The 20,335-nt window shown below is 41.8% G+C and overlaps 2 protein-coding genes across 2 annotated transcripts; one reads left to right on the top strand and one right to left on the bottom strand.

Annotated features, from left to right (window-relative positions):
• Nucleotides 1–2,175: 2,175 nt before the first annotated feature.
• On the top strand, nt 2,176–9,500 carry ccng2 (cyclin G2). The gene is made up of 8 exons (XM_003440187.5): nt 2,176–2,427; nt 4,592–4,751; nt 4,834–4,971; nt 5,062–5,312; nt 6,036–6,114; nt 6,222–6,320; nt 6,910–7,109; nt 8,694–9,500. The coding sequence occupies exons 2-8, from the start codon at nt 4,647–4,649 to the stop codon at nt 8,824–8,826; spliced, it is 1,005 nt and encodes a 334-aa protein (XP_003440235.1). The 5' UTR covers nt 2,176–2,427; nt 4,592–4,646; the 3' UTR covers nt 8,827–9,500.
• A 1,417-nt stretch (nt 9,501–10,917) lies between these two features.
• taf1c (TATA-box binding protein associated factor, RNA polymerase I subunit C) lies at nt 10,918–19,926 on the bottom strand. Its single transcript, XM_005470499.4, has 15 exons — nt 19,487–19,926; nt 18,956–19,067; nt 18,697–18,746; nt 18,344–18,442; nt 17,179–17,246; nt 16,842–17,092; nt 16,505–16,633; nt 16,303–16,420; nt 16,116–16,187; nt 15,898–16,033; nt 15,620–15,748; nt 15,329–15,524; nt 15,110–15,247; nt 12,566–13,935; nt 10,918–11,991 (listed from the first exon to the last, which is right to left on the bottom strand). The coding sequence occupies exons 1-15, from the start codon at nt 19,601–19,603 to the stop codon at nt 11,746–11,748; spliced, it is 3,231 nt and encodes a 1,076-aa protein (XP_005470556.1). The 5' UTR covers nt 19,604–19,926; the 3' UTR covers nt 10,918–11,745.
• Nucleotides 19,927–20,335: the final 409 nt, after the last annotated feature.

The raw sequence follows: 20,335 nt of genomic DNA, 5'->3' as shown, positions 1-20,335 counted from the left end.
TGTCATCTCTCTTTTTTGTCCCAGTCAGTAATCTGGCTGCAGCATTTTGCACTATTAATAGACTAGCAACAGATGATTGATTAACTTTAGTGTACAGTGCAATAAAGTAAATAAAGTAAACATAACTCTTTTCTATTAAAAAAATAATAACAAAATTACATTTAACAAAACGATTTTAGTATGTGTTGTAACAAAAGTAGTTAAAAGGTACAGTTTATCTGTTAACCCCTCATTAAATAGTCAAGGGACAAACAATATAACCTGCCAAAAAATGTTTGTTTTTTTAAATATATATTGAAAATGCACTTTCTTACAGAACAGTGATTTCTAAGATTCACAGCTAAATGCAACTGTAAATGATCTGCATGGCAATGACTCGAGAGGTTATGTTGACAAATAACTGGAGGTAGAGAGAGCATATACAAAGAAAAAAGAACAGGCCCCAAGACAGACCCTTGTATAATTCTAGATGTAACACTCAAATTAGTTAAGAGGCAAACCTTTGACTCCTGCAGTATCAAAAGCAGCTTTCAAGTCCAGCAGAACAAAAGCAGAACAACCACCAGAATCGGCACCACTTACAATATCGTTTGTGAAAGGACCGAAACCCGACTGAAAGGGCTAGAAAGGATGACAGTTGAATAAAAACAGAGTTGTGTCAAATCTTAGCTCGTCACAGATTCTGTTTAAGAGAACAGAATTAACACAAAGCTTCTTTCTGGATGTTTCTGTGGGAGTGTACAAGCATTTGTCCCAGGAAAGACTCCATTATGTGGTTAAAAACAAAAGAAAAAGCTGGGTCTTTCTCTGGTAATCTTCTGTGGGCCAGTGTAACCAAAACGTACTGATCAGTGTGCTGAATGTGGAGTTCATCATGGAGTATGATGTATGGCAGGGATTTATGTTGTGTTTTCCTATCAGCGTGTGGGAAGTGGTGGTTCCTCAAAAGCAGCTCCAAAGTAAATGCTGACGTAAGGGTTGATTTCTGCCTTACAATATGACAACGCACATTATCAGTGACACAGACAGCTAGACAGAAGTACTGACATCATTAGTGGTCTGACTAACAATCTTATGACAGTTAAATGAAATTTTAATGCACCTTTCTGGCAGGAAACTGCAAACAAACTACTTTTTTTTGGCTTCTGAGGGTTTTTTTCAAATATATTTTTCTTTCTTTGCTTAAACTGTCTTCTCTCAGGCAAGAGGAAAGAAAAGCTCCTAAAATGTGGTCTAAAATAAATATTCATTTACACATTATCTAATGGAAATGTATGTAAATTAGTGCATATTTAGATATTCCAGTACCCACTGATATTTGCCTATCAATGGATTCAGCAGTCACACCTTTCCAGCAAACCCTGGCTGGTGTCCCCACCCAAAGTTGCATAAAAGTAAAATCATGAACTCTCATATTTAATATTTTTATTCTTGAAGTTCTTCTGTGTTTCATTGCGAAGGTTATAATTCAACAAAACCATAGTTAAAAACATATGAGAGACTTAAAGCTTATAACGCCTTACTTTAGTGTTATGTGATCTGATTCTATACATGGTGTTTTCATGTTTCATGTTAAATTGGAATTTTAGTCTATACCCATTAATTTAGACTGGGGTCTTAAAACAACTAACCAAATAACTCCAGACCTTTGCTCAACATATCAGAAGATATTCTCATTCTGGTTCATTGTGACGTTACATGAACCCAGGTGTAGAATCTCTCATTCCACTTGTTTTTATAAACTTGCACGGGCTTGCCACAATATTTTTGAATTTAATCACTTTTGTGTTGAATTCTCATTTAATACAAATATCTTTATCACATGTGAAAGATCTTAGAGTATATAGAAAACACTGGTATGTTTGTTTAAAGTGGAATTGAGGTTTAACCATTTACAGACATGTTGTTTCACGTCTGACACAGACAATGAATAAAAAAACTGTCCAAAAAAGGCACTACGTAATGCCATGATTGCGTCAGGTCTCTGTGCGGGCACGATCCAATCAAAACATTAGATTTTGGGCGGACTATTTGAACGTATCGAACTCCGGTTTGCTGATTGGCTCACGGTAATGTTACTCAAGGTGGGCTTGTTTCTCGCGATCCAAACGCTGTGTTTCAGTTTCTCCGAGCTGTATCTGTAGATTGAAGCTGGGTTATCGATCTCCGGTGTGAATATGGTAAAAATGCTGTTACGGTGTTACAAAAACACCAGAATCGAGCTGCAATTTGTGCCTTTAACAGCATGAAAAGGGGACAGCTGTTCGTAAAGCGATGCGTCTGATTGGTTGTGGCCGGGTGACGTCGAGAAGTAGGCGTGAGCTTACTCAACATCAACAAAGGACAGAAAAAGAGAAAGACGAAAGAAGAGCAGAAGAAAAATAAGCCACAGCAGGACAGATATGTGGATCTAACTCACAGAAACAGGTAGAGTAAACCTTTAAAATACATCACAGCTGTATTTATTTTACTCAGAGAGTTCACTTGAGCGAGTAAAGTGTCATTTTTTTGTTTTTGAAGGTTTTTCATTAGTAACTGCCGACAGGAACTCGCCCAGAAGCGCTTAAAAATAGGACATAGGTGAATTTTATAGTTCTGACATTAGATTAAAAGCATTTAAGGTGTGTTTTTCCTTATATTTGATATTTTTGCATTAGTTTGCACGTACAGCATAGAGGCTTCTCTTTGCTGTTGTAGCTGGTATCCTCTGGACCCGTTTTCCTCTTTTTAAGCTCGATTAAACTCACTTTTATAAACCACTGCAATGACATATAATCGGTTTGTTAATCAACTCTGCTCTAATTCTCAGTTATTAAGCATCTGTGTGGGTAATCGTGTTTCCGTAGTAAAATAGTTAAGATATTTCATCATTTTTAAACGGCAGCCCCTCCCCCCGCTCCGACTACAGAGGATTTAAACCATTAGCTAGCGGAGGCTAACCGTCCACATCAACTACAAAAATTCAAAAAACAAAACCAAAAGATAAAAATAGTGTTTTTAGACGTGTGGGGCAACTTAATCTGTATTTTAGGTCGTTAATTTACAGTCATAACAGGAAAAAGGGGTACTTGTTTTTCGGTCAGGGGATCGAGAAGGCGTAGACCAGCGGAAATCTGACACCGAAGCCCAGCTGAGGGAAGTGGGCCGGGCCCTGGGCTCTGACCCCCAGACTGAGAGTGCACGCCAGTCACGTAACAGTTTAGCAACAATGTACCCGAAAATGTAAAGTCATGTCACAACACAGTAACAGTGTAGCAGTTTAGACACGAGAGGACCGAGTGATTAACTTAGATCCTCAACCTGGATACAGATTATCTTACACGATTCCAAAGACTTCACCTCAAATGTGTCCTCTTCATTCACATTATTCTCATGATACACACAGGCGTCTACAATAAAAGAGACTAGAAAGCGTTTATTGTTTTTGTTCTGTGAGAAATACAACAAAACAAGATTTTATTTTTTCCCAAAAAGTTGATAAAACGGAACAAGCAACACGACAAAACAACAGATTAACAGAGGATAATAAGTAAAAACAGAATGTTCCCCATAATTACTCAAATAGAAATTAAATAGAATTTAGCTTAACATGGTTTTCTTGGTGGGAATGTGGTTTTTGGGGGAGGGGATGTGTTCATTAGCAGCTCTCCTCCGTATATGGTTGAGGCAGTGAGTTTGTTGCCATACTCACGACAAGTCTATTCATGCAGCAAAAAGGTTCAAAAATATTTTCTTATGATCACAGAGACTTTTATGTCAGGAAAGGTTAAACCCTTTTTGGGTGGGTAACCTACAGATGTTTGAATGCAGTGAATAAACCCCCTGCTAAATGGCAAAAATCTCTAAAATGTAGCAAAAAGTTAAGTAAAATGCTAAATATGGAACAAAACTAAAATAAAGCTCACTTTTAACAGTGCAAACAAATGAATCATGAGGAAGTTGTGAGGTGGAGGTACAGAAAAGAGCTAATTGTTGCATGAGAGTGGTGATGCTGTAAAATGTAAAACTGCTCGGAGGCTCTGTTGATTTTGCTTGTTTGGGCTGAGTCCAAATGTCCGTGTGGAAAGAAGTTTGTGAGTCTGGTGACTTTGAATAACCTGCCAGATAAGGCAGCAGGTAAATCAGGTGGCTGCCAGGGTGCAAACCGGATTTAAAAATATAATCTAGATTTGTATCATTCAATAGTTAGAGGCATGAGTGTGATTAAAAATCACCTTCTTTTTTTTAAACAAACAAAACAGAGAAAAGCAGGTTTAAGAAGAAATCAGAGGAATTCTGGTTAGAAGTGAATTTCATAACACTGTAAAATGTCATAACAAACTCACCTCAGGGGAAACTCCAAACTTCTGCTCTGCTCTACATTGTGATGGAGAGTTTGCAGAAATCCTGTTAAGTATCTGTATTACAAAAATGCTTTTAGTTTCAGTTGCGATTTGCAATTATTTGAACTATGACATTCTTGTTGCCGCCGAGGAGCACAAGCTGACAACAAAGGCTGCGGGTCTGCCTTTTCTTACTGATCACATAAATCCCGACGATGTTTAAGGTTGCAGCATAAAAACTAAACTTTGTGACTTTTCTTTCCTTGCAGTGTCGGTACTGTGTTTTAAAAAAGACGGATCACTTCCTGCAGTCCCAGCTGAGACATGGATGCCTTCAAGCTGATGAAGGAGCTGAGGGTGAATTGTGAGCAGGAAGTGCATTATCTCCCCAAAGTGACGGGACTCCGCGCCATTGAATCCACAGCGCCAGTAGGCACCTGTTGATCTAAGCATCGCTAACAGGCTTCTTAATAACGGTGAAATTAACCAACAGCGTGTCTTTATTCTCCAGGGTGACAGTCGGATCTCGGCCAAGTGCAGGGATGCCAAAGTGGAGGATCTGTGGAGTCTGACCAGCTTCTTTGGTTACAGCACGCAGACGTTCGTCCTGGCTGTTAACCTGCTGGACAGATTTCTCGCCATGATGAAGGTATGAGACTTTTACACCTGCTAAGAGCAGACGCAGCACACTTTAGCTTCAGAGGTTTCTTTACTTAATTGTCGTCTCTCCTACCATCAGATCCAGCCCAAGCACCTGTCCTGCATCAGCCTCAGCTGCCTCCATATGGCAGCCAAAGTGACGGAGAAGGAGTGCAACCTGACACCCACCGACGAGCTCATCCGCATCGGACAGTGCCGGTTCACCGTGTCCGACCTCGCCCGCATGGAGAAGATTGTCACTGAGAAGCTCAACTTCAAGTCCAAAGCCGTCACCGCCTTAACCTTTCTGCACCTGTACCACCAGATCGCGCTATCACACTGCACCGATAGGTGAGGCCCCTACGAACACGAGGTTATGTGTTCAAATTTGTGTCTGCAAATAGATGATCCATTACAGTTGATGTTTGGAAGCTTGACGATTCTGGATTGGGTTCAAAAGTCTGGACGACAGTGTTTCGATTGGCACAAAGTCTTGTTATGTGGGGCAACAGGCAGTGTCTGATTGAAGTGCACTGATAACACTTGTTTTCTGCTGTTGGCAACAAAACTTTGCTCTTATGTAACCCTGCCGTGTTGTTTTTAAACCAGCTCAGCTTGGGTCAAAATGCCACATCAGAGAGTTTACACCAGTTTGTTTTGTTTAGAGCAAATTAAGTTAATTGAAGCGTTGCACTGAATTTAACTGGCCTCATATTTGACATCAGTGTTTGGAGTTGACGAGTCCTGCTATGTGTGTTTACCACTGTCATCTGTTTGTGAAACTTAACACTCATTGGCTGACCACTTATGATTGACCAAGATAATGTTGAGCCACCTTTTCGATTCTCAGAATAACCATAATTTACAAGATAAACATGTTGTACTAAAAATTACTCAAATCCAGGATCGAGCTATCAGCAAAGTTAAGGAAGGAAGACCCATTTTTAATTTAATTTTACTTTAATTTAATACTAATAGCAATAAACAAGTAAAATGGACATAACTGATGATTGTGTGTGTTTGATAATTGTTAAAGACCTGAACCTGACTGTATGTTTATGTCTGTGCTAACAGGAAGACGACGCTCAGCCTGGAGAAGCTGGAGGCTCAGCTCAAAGCCTGTCTGTGCCGGATCTCCTTCTCCAAAGCAAAGGTAAGAATTCCAGGTCTGTCCTGGCTAAAAACTGACAAATAAATTCATTTTATTCTTGACACAACACTGATCCTGTTTAACTGTGTTTTCTTTGCTTTTCCTTCCAGCCGTCCGTCCTCGCGTTGGCACTCCTGAGGCAGGAGATTGAAGCCGTTCAGTCTGAGGACATGTTGGAAATAGCCTCTCACATCCAGAGACACCTCAAGGTAGGCTGTTGCCAAACAGTGCATGACTTCATTACACAAGAACTCATCTGGGGAGGGGAAGGTGTACAAATCATGGAAAAAAAAAATGAGAAATAGATTTTCCACAAGGGAGGCAACAACAGAGCAGGTGAATTTCAGAGGAAATGAGAGGTTTAATTTAGCGCATGTCTCATGGCTCCATTAAAAGAGAATTAGTGTGGGCATTTTCCTGGATCAGCCACACACAGGAGGCATTTTTAATACATGTGCAGACTTTTACTCTGCAAATGTGAGCAACTTTATTAACCAGTCTTACAGCCTGCGGGCTCGCCGCTTCAAGATGAGACTCCAGTTTTTAAATAAACAGAAGAAGTGAGCACTCGAGTTATGAATAGCAGAAGCCGTGTATCGTGAGAGTGTTTATTCTTAGCCCAGCTCTGGTCCAGGATATTTTCTTTATGTTGATGTCTGTAGTTACGTAACCTGGCGTGTTGTGTTGTGATGGCTTCACGTTAAAAAGGAGCTGATGTCGTTGATCTCAGGCTTTTTTGTCTTTCTCACACTTGTAAATCACCAGCTGACCATGATCTGCTCCCCTATTTGTTTTCAGATCGTTGATGCTGACCTGGTGCTGTGGAGTAAATGCGTGGCCCAGTGCCTCTCAGACTACGCGTCTCCCGAGTGCAGCAAACCCGACCACAGGAAGCTGCAGTGGATCGTGTCGCGGCGGACCGCCCAGAGCCTGCACAGCTACCGTAGTGTCCCCGAGCTGCCCACCATCCCTGAGGGCTGCTGGGATGAGAGCGAGAGGTGAGGACCCCAAACACACCCAAGCAACACCACCGTCACACCTCCAAACACACAACCGATCCTGAATTTCTTAGTCTTAGTGACTTGTTTCAAGCTATAGAAACCAATCAGACCGACTGTACTGGCTTCAGTTTCAGTCTGATTTGATCACATGACACCTCATACAGGATAAAATACCAAACACTCCTACCACCATCAACAACAACAAAAACAGAGGCTAAATGAAAAAGGAACCAAACACACCCTTTGTGTCATCACATACACCAAATATTTCAGCCTTTGCAGTGATGCACCACCAAGAAACGCCCTGAAAGTCTCTGTCAGGTAATCTAGAGCAAGGGTAGGGTAGGGTAATCTAGAGCAAGTGTAACAGCAGTGAAGGAGGACACTTACTGTTTCTGGTGCCAATAAAGTCAGAAAAATCGATGAAAGGAAGTTTAAAATCAGTGGAGAGAGTGCGTTTCTTTTATTTGCAGTAACATTTTTCTGAGGCAACAAGCAGCAACACTGAAATTTCTCCTGTGTTGAAACTGTCTGAGCTTGTCAGGGCCTCTCATATCTCCCAGCCAGTCACTTCCCACTGACACAGCTGTTTCCATGACGTCACATGAAGCAAGAGTGGCCTTGCCTTTATATATCAAGGACAGCTCCTTTTTATTTCTACGTCAGTGTGTTGAAAGCGAAAAGAGGAATAGACGTGGTTCCAGCGGGCGGGTATTTAAGCACGAGCTGAGTACACAAAGCTCCCGATCAACAAACATCTTTACACGCCTTTTAAAAGGCACACCTTAACACTCGGAGCTTCAGTCAGCTGAGTCAGACAACATGAGATCAGCTGATAGTCTTAAGTGATATGCGGAAGTTTGAAACAGCTGACTGGTTTGTTTTGCCTTTATTGCTCAGCCCATCTCCATGCCAGTGCCTCACAGCAAGATCAGAAATGACTAAATAGATTTAGAAGAGATCAGTTTCTATCACTTAATGCTTTTTTGTTTTTTGGTTTAGTGCAGCTGTCAACTGGCTTCAGTTGGTTCTACTGCCAAGAAACCCAATCCCAATTAAATTAAGAATGAATGGTGATTGATTAATTGATTGATTGATTGATTGATTTAAAATAACTTTGAAAAATGTCATGAGTTAGCTTTTTGGTGAAAATACCCCAATGCACCAGATTAATTTTCTATTTTTAGAGGGTGATGAGAAGGATAAAACAGATTTACTCATTAAGAATAACTTCTGAGCCCACAGACACTACTGCTGATACAAAAACACACCCAAACCTGACACAAACACTCCAAAACACCCCCGATTAAGATACTCTCATTCCAAACATACCTGTGCACGGTACAACCACTCCACACGCACTACTAATTGTTCAGCGTGAAATTGACGAGATACTAACAGTCCAAATTCACTTCAGAAACACGCCAAAGCAGGAGAGCTTAGCAAGATACTAACAGTATTACATGTCAGATGCTACCACTCTTAAAGTGACTCAGGAAGTTACTACCATGGTCGTATCAACTTGCCAAAGCCTCAACATATGACTGTACTGACCTCATACCTCCCTCTGTGTGTCTACAGCGAGGACTCGTGTGAGGATATGATGAGCTCGGGTGAAGAGTCTCTCAGCAGTTCTCTGGGGAGCGATGCCGAAGGGTCCTTCTTCCCTCCTCACCTCCGTCGCCAAAATCAACGCCAATACCTCTATGCCTGAAGCCTCTGCCGCCCGTGCCTCGCTGTTTCCACACCCCACCACCCCGTGTTCTCCTGCCGTCTTCTAATTTATTGTTCAATAAGCTCTGGTGCTGGTGGAGAATAGCACAACTGGCAGCTGAGCGGTTAGAAATCCTCCAGGTAGATTTGATAGATTTAGTTTGTAGATGTGTGCATGTTGAGATGTCACATTCCAGGATGCAAGTTTTTTTCCTTTTTTTCTTTGTAAGGATATATAAGTGACGTTTTGCAGATAAACTCTGGGCAGCCTGGTCTTCAAGGTGCTGAACTAGCAGACACATGATGGTCGCTAAAATGTCAGATCAGGCTGGAAGAGTAATTTGCCAAAACGTGGCGTTTGTTTTTGAGTATGTCTTTTGACTGTTATTAATCCAAGACTGTTTTAAGGAGTAGGAGGCGTTTCTCTGGCGTACAGAGGCTGAAAGCAGCAGTGGTCGCAATTTTTCTTTTAGTCGAATCTCATGTGATAAATCAGGACTTTAAACTAAATGAGAGCAACCTAAAGATATATCAGTGTTGTGCTCTCAAGATCAGACTGGAAACTTTCTGACCGCGGCTGCTCCGGTCTTCTGTTTCAGGTTAATTTGCACAGTTTTATTATTATTATTTTTAAATGTAGTTTCAAGTGTTAAATGGAAGTGGAGGTTGGAAAAACATTTAACGATCATGTGTTTATGGATGTGTGTTTGTACGTATGACTCTGATTTAAATTTGAAGTTGCCAATGTTAGGATGTAGCTTAAAAACAAAGAATGTTGTCTGTGGTGTTTGAAACTGTTCAGAGATTGTTGTATGAAACTAAATAATACTGACCAAGTGTCAAAAAAAGTTGAAAAATGTCAAAAATGTTCATACAAAAATATGTAAAAGTGTAAATGCTGTACAAAAAAAATGTTTATAGTTTTCTTTGTAGATATTAAGTTATTTATTCTTTTTTTTGTCACCTGTACTAAAAAAAAAGAATCTTATAAAAATATTATTTTTAAACATCTCGTCTCTGTTTTTTTTCCCCTTTAAATCATGTCTGCAAACAAAAACAACTCCATCAATCAAACCTGAAACTATTCTGGTGTGCATGAACACGCCCTATGCAGTACCAGTAAATACTGAATACTGGCCCCAGTATTTAGATCATAGTTAATAATATGCAAAGAGTGCAAAGTGACCAAGTTTAAGAGGGAGCATCTGTGTGTTTCTAAAACTTTAAGGTAAACTTTAAGCAGAATCATCTTTTTGTGCTCCAGATCATTGAATCTTTCAGAATTCAGACTGCTTGTCTGAAAACTCAGACTTTCTTATGAATAACAAGTATGTGCATTAGTAAGTTTTGTATGTTGGTCAAGAGTTCATAAAACACGTTCTACACACATGATCAACATCCTAAACACATCTTCAACCCATCTTTCATTGAAACCATTCAGCCCGATCAGAAGGGTGTGTGCAGCTCATTTCTCTACAGGCACAGCACTCATGCACATCTAAGAATTTAAAGTACATTTAAGCTCTTTGGTGCGTTGACTCCAGTAAAGCTGGACAAGCTGGGGGGCAACCCCCCCCCCCCCACAAAACCAAATGACACCTTTCTCCAGCTTTTTTAACTTAGCCACTCAATTTACAACCAAATGTTCATCAAAACGACTCTGAGCTGGACAAACTGGATTTTGAGATTGTATACAAGGCACAAACTCTAAACAGTCTTTCGCCACCAAAAGTCAGTTTTCTTAGAAAATTTCCCAACTGACTAACAAGAGCTGGAAGTTTCTGCCCAACAGCCACAACAGAAGCTGTCTCTAAATAAAGGAAAGGTGCCTCAGCACTTCTTCTATTACCTCCTTTCATAGAAGATACACTGGAGCATCCTTTATGGAAGGAGATGAATCATCTGACAAATAATCAACAATGACAAGTAGTGCAGCTCATCTAAATATTAACAGCGTTTCCACTGAACGCCACAACCAGCTGAATTTAAACCCACAGCTGAACTTAAAAATAAAAGCCCCATGAAAGTTGGCAGGTGTGGTTGGTCTTGAAAGTTTCTGCCTTTTTGTTTCCCTTTAAAAGAGAAGTTGAGATTTTTGTTCATGTTAGTCATAGTTTTATTGAGAAAATAAGTTAAATTCTGCTCAGAAAACAGATTTAGAAAAGTCTCAGAAACATAGATATGGCAAAATGAGTGAAACAGACAAATATATAAGAAAAGATGTACTTCATAGTCAAACAGCTTTTTAAATAATGTACATTTAACCACAGTAGACAGTTGATGAGATTTCACGTGGATGAGGCAGCTGCTTGTGGGTGTGTTCATTATGACCTTCAGGGATGTTTTGGGGATTAAATATGTGAAAGTTGGATGTCTGGTACAGTGATAAAGTCTTCACAGTATCATCTTTGTAGGCCAAACACTTTCTGAAATACCTGTGTCTAAACCAACTTCTGGTATCTTTTTAATCATTTTTATTAAATTACTGATACGTTTAAGGCTCTTTAGCTTTATCTTAGACTTTATAGTTATAACAGGCCCTGGCATAATTCAGGGACCGGCTTTTTGCTGATCTCAAGTTAATTATCACCATTTTCGCTCTACAGTTTCAATTAATCCTGCATGTTGACCCTCAGCTTTTATCACAAAAAGTCACGTTCATTAAACAGGAACATGAGCTCAGTCAGTTGCGTGCATGCACACACACACGCACAGACACACACATGCACAACTGAGGTAATAAATTCCATTCGGTCCTACCAAACAGTTTGCAGTGACTCCTCCAGACGTCATGCAGGTGATCCTCCTTGATTAGCTTAGATCCAGTGTCCAAGTTTTCTCATTTCATTCCCAGTGTAGCAAATCCAGCAAGCGTAATCCCAAAATCCCAAACAATACATTCCCAGACTGAGTAAACGTTTCAAAATCCCATTCGAGACTTCTTCTTTGGTTGCGATGCCTGTGACAGCCGACCCTGTGAACTCTGGGACTGAGAGTAGGTCTGAGACTTGGACTGAGAGGAGCCCGGCGAGCCAAAGTTCATTCTGGTCAAATTCACACTGTAATTTCGGAGAGGGATGGACTGGGAGCTGGGGAGCTGAGAAGAGGCCAAGAATGGATTTGTGGAGCTCCCCTCATCCAAGTAATGGCTCTGCGAAGGATCATCCTGGAAACATCAGCCAGTTAGTGCAAGCATAAAGGTCACAAAAGGGCATTTATTATCCATGCCTTTAGATTTAAGATATATGCCCTAGGGTATATGTACTGGGGGTTGGGTGGAATCAAGTTAGCATAAAAAAAAAAAAAACATTATATAAAGAACAGCAGTGGTCCTAAAACGAATGCCAGCGGACCTCCTCTTCAGATGAGAAAGAATGAAGAACAGTCAGCAAAGCTAACACACTGTGTTTAAGCTGCCAAGTACTTTGAAAACCAGATTAAAGGATTTTTGGATGAGACAGTATTGTACTTTGGCTGCCAGTGGTCACCTTTAGCCACCGAACGCTCATAAAATAATCTGTTAGATGAAATGAATCCTGCCAATTTTTCATCTAATTAAATCAAGTACAATTATTCTGTCTAGGTCCTGTTATACAAACAATAACATTCACACCAATTTTTATTGCTCAGGTTTCTATATTTACGATATATGAAAAAGAATTGATTAATAAAAATATAAAAGAAATCCCACTTTTTGTATGTGAGCATTTTAAATCATCTGATCTAAGACATGTTACTACCTGTGGCGCGAACAGAGATTTGAGGTAGTCGTCTGCTGGTCGTTTGCTCCTCCTCTGACTGGCTGGTGTGGAGTCCAGTCCTAGTGTCTGGGTCTGAGGAAGGGTGGTGGTCCTGCTGGGGTCACCAAGTTTATCACGTTGGGGTGTGGCGGTCGGGGTGGGAGTTGGAGTTGCTGTTGGAGTGTCATTTAGAACGGTGGAAGGCGTCGCAGCCCTCGAAGTCTCATCGTCCAACATACTTAAGAACTGGGACAGCCTCCCTCTGTCCTCCGTGTCTGACCATGCCCCCTGGCTGACTCCAGAGGACCACCCTGCTGAGTCAGAGAGGTCATCGAGCGCCGACTGGTAGCTGACAGATGAGGTAAAGCTAGCGCTCAGATTCAATCGACGTCCAGTGGCTTGCTTTGCCGCCTTTTCTTTCCTCCTCTTCCTCCTCAGAGCCTGCACCTTCGCCTCCTTGGTGAAGCCCAGCTGGTCCTTCCACCACTTCCGCCATGCATCCTCACCCTGCCAGGAGAGGGTCAGTCGGTGACTGAGTGGATCTGTCCAGACATTCGTGTTAAACTGGTTTGGTAAGGGTACTACATGTGGAGGCCTCAGAGAGGTGGAGACCATGCTGTGAACCAGGAGCGACCGTCTGGACATGCCCAACCTCAGCTCCTTCCTCAGACTTTGCACACCGTGATCCTGCCGTGAAGTGCCTTGATCGCCTTCAGGAATACAAAGCAGACCTTGAGTGTTGGCTCTGAAATGCTGCAAGAGGTGTGAGCGGGGCTTATTTTCATAGGTTTTGTGCATCAGTTTCTGGAGCCAATGTTTCCATGTGACAAGAGCACCACTACTCAGCTTTGCTGGAGTCTTTCTCTGAGATGCACCACTGACAGTTTCCGCCACTTCAACAGCTTTATCATTCACATCGACGTCAAATCCAATTTCTTCCTCCGCCCCTGAATGATCGTTGACAACAACCTGCAGCTGCAACCGCCTTCGGTTTCGGTTCATCTCTGACTCTGAATCTTCAGAGGAGCTGGATGCTTGCCGTCCTCTTTCTGGTGTTTCGGGTACAATCCTCGATGGACACTGTGTGGGCCCAACGACGTCCTCGTCACTCGATGTCTCCGAGATGATCATCTGAGAATCAGGTGGAAGGCTCTCAGCGGTTTTCCTTGCCCTTGTTGTCGGCCCCGGACGAATTTGTTGCCGAGGCTTGAGGCCACCCTCCTCTGCTTGAGGTTGTGACTCGTCTGCGTCCAGCTGCTCGTGCTCCAGGATCTGATAGAATATATCTCCTGCCTCCGTCAGCTGGAGGACGCACATGCACTCCTCACCACCACCTCCACCTTCTGCTGCCTTCTGGATGCAAGTGAGACCTGAAAACAAACAACCCAGTGAACCTCTGCAGACTCAGAACCTGTTATTATCCATATATCTTCTACTATAATCACCAGAACATTAAAGCTTGAGGTGTGACACGGGTTAAAAAACTTCCACCTCCTCCTTGATTGCATTAGTAAATCAAATATGGAGACTGCATTAACTGAGCTAATGTATCTTATATGTTTTTCTCGCTTTCATTAAAAAAAAAACTTAGAAACTAAAAGTGAAGGCTTTAATAATTCATGGGAACTGTATTAAGTTCAGTCAGACCTTATTTAACTTGCATTTAACTACACGTAGTGCATTTCAGATGATAGGTAATGCCACATTATGATTATGTGACTGGGCTACAGGTACGACTAATCAAAACCTATAATTAATAGGGCTGTTCGATATAACGATATATATCGGATGATGATATAAAAACGTCTATCGTTTCATTTTACGCTACCGTTTGTTTCGTGGTGTCGCAAAATAAACTGTTTACAGCAATATTTTTTTCATTATTTTGATGGTCACTGTAGTGGCTATATTAATTTCCTAAAGTTCTCTCTTTCTCTTATATTTAATATAACCACACTACAGACGGACAAGTGCTTGTTTTTATGCGTTGTCGTTAGCAACAACGACGGTAAAACCACCTCGTGTCCGCTTGTTTATTTTCCACATAAACCTTTCACAATAAAGCTCAAGATCCTGTTGAGACTTTTCAAAATAAACTGAATCACGTGAAAGATGCAAAGTATTTACGGATGAGAAGCAAAAAAGAGCCGTCGGGTGCTAAAAAATAAACCTTAGACTCAAACGTTAGAACAGGCTTTTCCCCGCAGCACGCCGTGTAATAAATACTCACAAAGAAAACGGCGGCCGTTACAACTTATGTCTAAAAATGCATCGTTTCATGCATCAGTTAAAACACTCAACTCCAGCTGGAAACACTTCACGCAAGTCGAGCTGCCCGACATTCACAGAATTTACAGAAAATGTTACATTTTTGTGATTTATATCGTTATCGGACGATAGATGTCTTAATATCGGGATATGAGATTTTGGTCATATCACACAGCCCTAATAATTAATACTCAGAATTTAAGACTTTTTAAAGGTTCCTGCTTTAAATTTGTTTGTGACTGATAGTTCACGTAAACCGTAGCATCACTTTCTCACCTGCGACATATGAGGACAGTCTGTTGGTTGCGACGTCCAAGCGGTGAGGGATCTGGACTGGGAGATGTTTCAGACTGTCTCTGGGCCTGAGCAGAGCCTGAGGAGGACCTCGACTGAAACAGGCGTCCCCTCTGCCTCCTGAACACACACACAGTTTCACTTTTATGTTCAATCAATAAAAAATAAATAAATAAATAAAAGTAACTAAACCACGCTCACCTGCATACTGCAGCATCATCATTTCCTGAGAACTGTGGGAGCTGAGCAGGACCTTAGTGGTTGCTTCGTCAGCTGACAACCCTGAGGAGGCGCAGCCAGGAACAATGTGACAAAAAATAGGTGGAGACGTCATCATGTGATCCCACTTGATCATTGGGACGCACGGGAAGCGCTCGTCCATGATGTAGGCCGAGTACTGACAAAAAGCAAGAGAGAGGAAGGTGAAGTGGAACCATTAATGTTTTAGCTGATTTGTAACTTCCTGTAAATCTTAAGTGATGCTTGGCGTACCTGAGTGGTGATGAGGTGGTGGAAGGAGTGGGAGTCTCCTAGATACCTGGACAGGACGAGTCTCTCTCCACTCCGACACTCAGCGGTGCTGCTGATACGAAACAGAGTGTGGCAGGAGGCCGGACTCACCTGGAGGGACAGAAGATGAGGGCGAGGAGGAGGAGAGACGGTGAAATGAAAGAAGAAGAAGATAATGTAGGAGGAGTCATTTGATTTAAAATCCACTGGGGTGGAGTATAGAAGCAAAATCGCCAACGTTAACCAGCCTCCTGACTCACCCTGATGTCTGTTAGGTCCACCCCCGTCCTGTCCGCGTACAGCACCACCCTCGGGTGGGCCGTGAACTCGCACCATCTCCATGGAGACTTAGCGTTGAAGTACAGGTTGCTGTCCTCGAATCGGACCTTCTGCATCCTGATTGGTCAGAGGGTCAATTTTAGTTTGAGCTTCCCTTTAAACATTTTCATCTCTGAGTTGAATGCATTGGCTTCCTCACCCTTTCCCCACAGTCCACAGGTTTGCAGCTCCGCTCTCGCTCGCCACCAAAACTTCACCTAAAACATGAGGACTGGCAGCACAGAGCAGAGATGATTAGCCTCACTGCCCCCCACCCACCCTCACCCCCCAAACACACACAGAAAAAAATCTCTCTCATCAACTTCTCTCTTTGAACTGCCACCAACCTGGCACTGATACAGGTCGCGACCTCCGACGTGCTGACCACCTGGAGTGCCTGCGGCTCATTTCTCTCACTGAACCTCCAAACACCACAGAGGTAATCTGACCGCACAGCGACACAACCTGCAAAACAAACAAACAAACATCTTTAAAAACGCCTCCATGCTCCTGAAGTCATCTCCAAATATTCCCGACAGTTGCTCTCACATTCGCCGAACAGCGAGGCGGTGCTGATCTGTCTGACGGCGCCTCTGAGCGGGAAGCTGAACGGTTTGCTGCTGGTATCCACACAGAAAGGACCGCCTCTGTTGTGCTGCAGCTCCACCTTGTGAAAGTCTGCAGGTACTGTGTTAAGGGCAAGAAGCATTTTATCCAATGATGGCTGCAGCCATGGTTATGTGAAATCCTGGCTTTGACCTAGGTGAGTGCTTTAAAAATGAAAGACTGTTTTTTTTTTTTTTTTATGATTTTAATATCATTTTGGACCTAAAATATTTCTGACACTGCTGCTTTAGAAGCTTCCTGAATCTAAACTCAAGGATACTGAGGGTATTCAGTGCAGGGTTTCCAGGATAGAGGAGGCAGCCACGCCGAGAGCCACCATCACTCTGTGAAAAGGGAACGAAACTCAGAGCACCCCCTGTGGTTCTTTCAGAGAACAGCAGGTGGTCCCTCTGCTCCGCCAGCTCATCGTACAGCAGTGAGCCGAGCAGCTCTGGAGGGATGGAGTGCACCACATCATACAGCTGGCAGCTGTGCCGGGCCAGCTTCTGGCAGGGATACTTCTGCTCGCACCTGCGTGGGGAGGGGTAAATGTGATTAAAATAAAACTAAAACAAAGCTTCCACATCCAGGAATTTCAACCAATCAACTCAACTCACATTTTAACCTTCAGCAAATCCAGGAAGTAGGTCACCCTCCCCATCCTCACTGCATCCTTAAAATATTTCTGCAATCAAACAGAAATCTGATGACCAACGACTGCACGGCTTTCTTCTATGTTTATATACAAATGTTTACGTTAAACAAAATCAGTTATCTGTTGTTAATGTTTGCTTCAAACTCTCAGATCAAGATCCAACACAACAAACAGAACAAGGCTCCACCTTGTGGCGATAGTCAGCACTGCAATCAACACCATAAAAGCTAAATTGTTACTATAGCCCAGAAACCAACTACTGATGCTTGCTAACGAATACATCCTGACTGAGTGGATCAATTCTGCCAATGACTTAAAGAGTCGAGAAAGGTGTGCATGGTAGCTGGCTCCAAGTAATAATTTTATTCTTAGAACATTTATACAAAAGTGAACAACGTTTAGGACAAGAATACAAACATTCTGGGTCTGTGGCTCCAGTTTGTTTACATTTCACTGGATGTTGATTTCTGAGCCTTTGTGCATTTCCTCTTTTTCACCTGTCTTCTGCTGTAAATGGCATCAGTCCCAAAAATGCTGTAAACCTCTTTCACCTCTGTCTTCTGGCCCTCTGTTAAAGTGTAGCTTTTGGTTGCTTCTGTTAAATATCTTAAAGACCTGATTAATATTTGGAGCCAAACAATGCAAATAATTTGAAACTAAACTGCCCTTTACATTAAGGTTCTATTTGTGCTGTATTAAATGAGCCAAATCATCCATCTTCTTTAGTGAATCACTCATCCTGCACTGCAGCTGGTAGTCCATATTCTGCTCCACAGCCTCAGTGAGTTCACCATGTCAGTAAATGAACTGCATGAACTCCACCTGCTGCAGGATCTGGATGGAGTGGCCCTCCACCTCGTTGGGGGGACAGCTTCGTCAGCTGCAGCCCAAGATTGCGGTTTTGGAGTGTGTATAAACACAAATCGAGCTGAATGATATCCACTCAATCAGCAGCAAGGAAAACAACAACTAACTTTTCAAAGTCATAATTTGTTCACTGTGTTTTTTTGGGTTAATAAAATAAATAATTAAATGCTCAAATGAGACACCACATTAAATGTCCATAAAATCAGGGTGTGATTTTGATCACATTTGAAGTAATTTAACCCCATCGTGACGACACCCACCTCTTTTTGCCCTTTTAACTTAAAGGAGAAGTGTTCGGACAGAATGTTGCTCATGCAGCCAAAGGCGTCCAGGGAGTGATCTATGAAGAAATTATTCATCTAAACACAAAGAAAAGATGAACGTTTGTTAACACAAGTCATCTGGGACTGTTTGTTCCTTTTAATGCCGATTAGAAATTAAACAGTTCTTCACAGCCCAGAAAATTCAGTTTGTTAAACTGGAAAAAATATATGAAACAAAAAATAGACACGACTTAAAAATAAAACCAAACCAAAAACGAAAACCCCCCAAAAACAAACAAACAAAAAATTCTGTCTCTTTGTGATTTTATGATTTAAACTGGCTCACTTACATGCTCCGTGAAGTTCATCGGATCCGGAGGCGTCAAAGGTGAAAGAATAGCTGAAAAAAGTTAAAATTAACTTACATATACGTGGAAAAACACATTCAATGGAAGTCAAGAGTATCTGTAAGAGAAAAACTGCTCTATATTCTGGGCACACCCTTTATTTTTCCTTAGATGTTAAAAACTGGTCCTGAGCTATGACAGCTGTCACTACAGTTTATTAAGGAGTCTGAACCAGAGGAGGACCTGCTGACTGAGGACTCACTGTGTTTAGGAGCCAGGAGGGGGACCGGCACAGGCTCGACTTGACGCCACAGCTCCCCTCTGACCTGATGCCTGGATGTGAAAGTCCAGGTGGAGAGAGGACCAGAACCAACCTGAAACCGCAACCACATCCAACACGAATAAAGTTGGAGCCTAACATTTAACACCTCCAGAGTTACAGTCAAGCCACCTGCTAGGTTACAAAAAAAAAGAAAAAGAAACATATTTAAAAAGCTCTTAAGTTGTAGTTTAAACCAGAAAGGGGCTGGAAGAGTTCTGAAACTGTCGGTAGGTGTAAACCACATGGTTGCCGATAAATAAAAAGAAATAAAATAAACAAAGACATTAACAGGAGAATTGTCACACATATTACTGTGATAACTTAACCTCAGTATAAAGACCTTAAACATAAATATTGCTATGATCTAGTATATTTTACCCCTTGAATTATCATATAAGCAAAGTTATAATTATTTTCCCCGCAGGACTGCGGACATATCTGGAGTCACGGAATGATCCACGTGGGACCCACCTGAGGTTTGACCCGGTCGTAGCTGCCCCAGCCTCCAGCATTGTGTTTCTGCACCAAATTCGGCGGCCCGCAGTTATAAAACGATGGAAAAAGCTCCTGGGGGAACTGGTAATCCATATTTGTTTGCTGCTGAATTTTCCGGTGTCCACGATGCCTGTCTGTCTCTCTGTCGGTGTTGAAGAACAAGTTCGGGCATGTTCAGCTAACGTTAGCTATCCCGCCGCCGGCAGCGAGTGCGTGTCTCTAATATTTATTTCCGTCTGAACATCTGACACGCGCTCAGAGGTGCTAAACACGATCATACATAAACACACGGGAGTCCAAAAGAGACCACGGAGACATTAAAATGACCCCAAATCCTCAGTGAGTCCACCAACACGTGTAGACCCCCAACGACAAAACTAGCGGAAGTCAAGCTTTACAGCTGGCGCCAACAACAACAATAAACACAATGACTTCCGGTTAGCTTAAAGAGACAAAAACGAAAATTCCACATTTAAATGAAAAATGTGATGAGACGTATATAAGAAAAAACAAACGAACAACGCCCCCCAACCCCCCCTCAAAAAACAAACAAAAAAAACAAAAACAAAAAACAGGCGTTTAATTTTGTAGGACTATTTAAAGGAAATCCCAAGCAAGAAAACACCACATAAAACACTAAAATAAATAAAGATGATAATCGTTTTATGGAAAAAATTTACAAAAAACCTGAGAATACCGGAAGTTTTCGGTTTTATTTCAAAAGCGAGCAAAATTTCAAAGTAAAGCTTATTTTAACCGATCGCATCAAGGCGATAGACAAGAGTCATACTTTTTTAAAATCAGTTTTTATTGTTATTTTAGTTT

This window comes from Oreochromis niloticus, linkage group LG7, assembly GCF_001858045.2.
Source record: "Oreochromis niloticus isolate F11D_XX linkage group LG7, O_niloticus_UMD_NMBU, whole genome shotgun sequence".
NCBI classification, from domain to species: domain Eukaryota; kingdom Metazoa; phylum Chordata; class Actinopteri; order Cichliformes; family Cichlidae; genus Oreochromis; species Oreochromis niloticus.
This window is presented reverse-complemented; position numbering and strand designations above follow the sequence as displayed.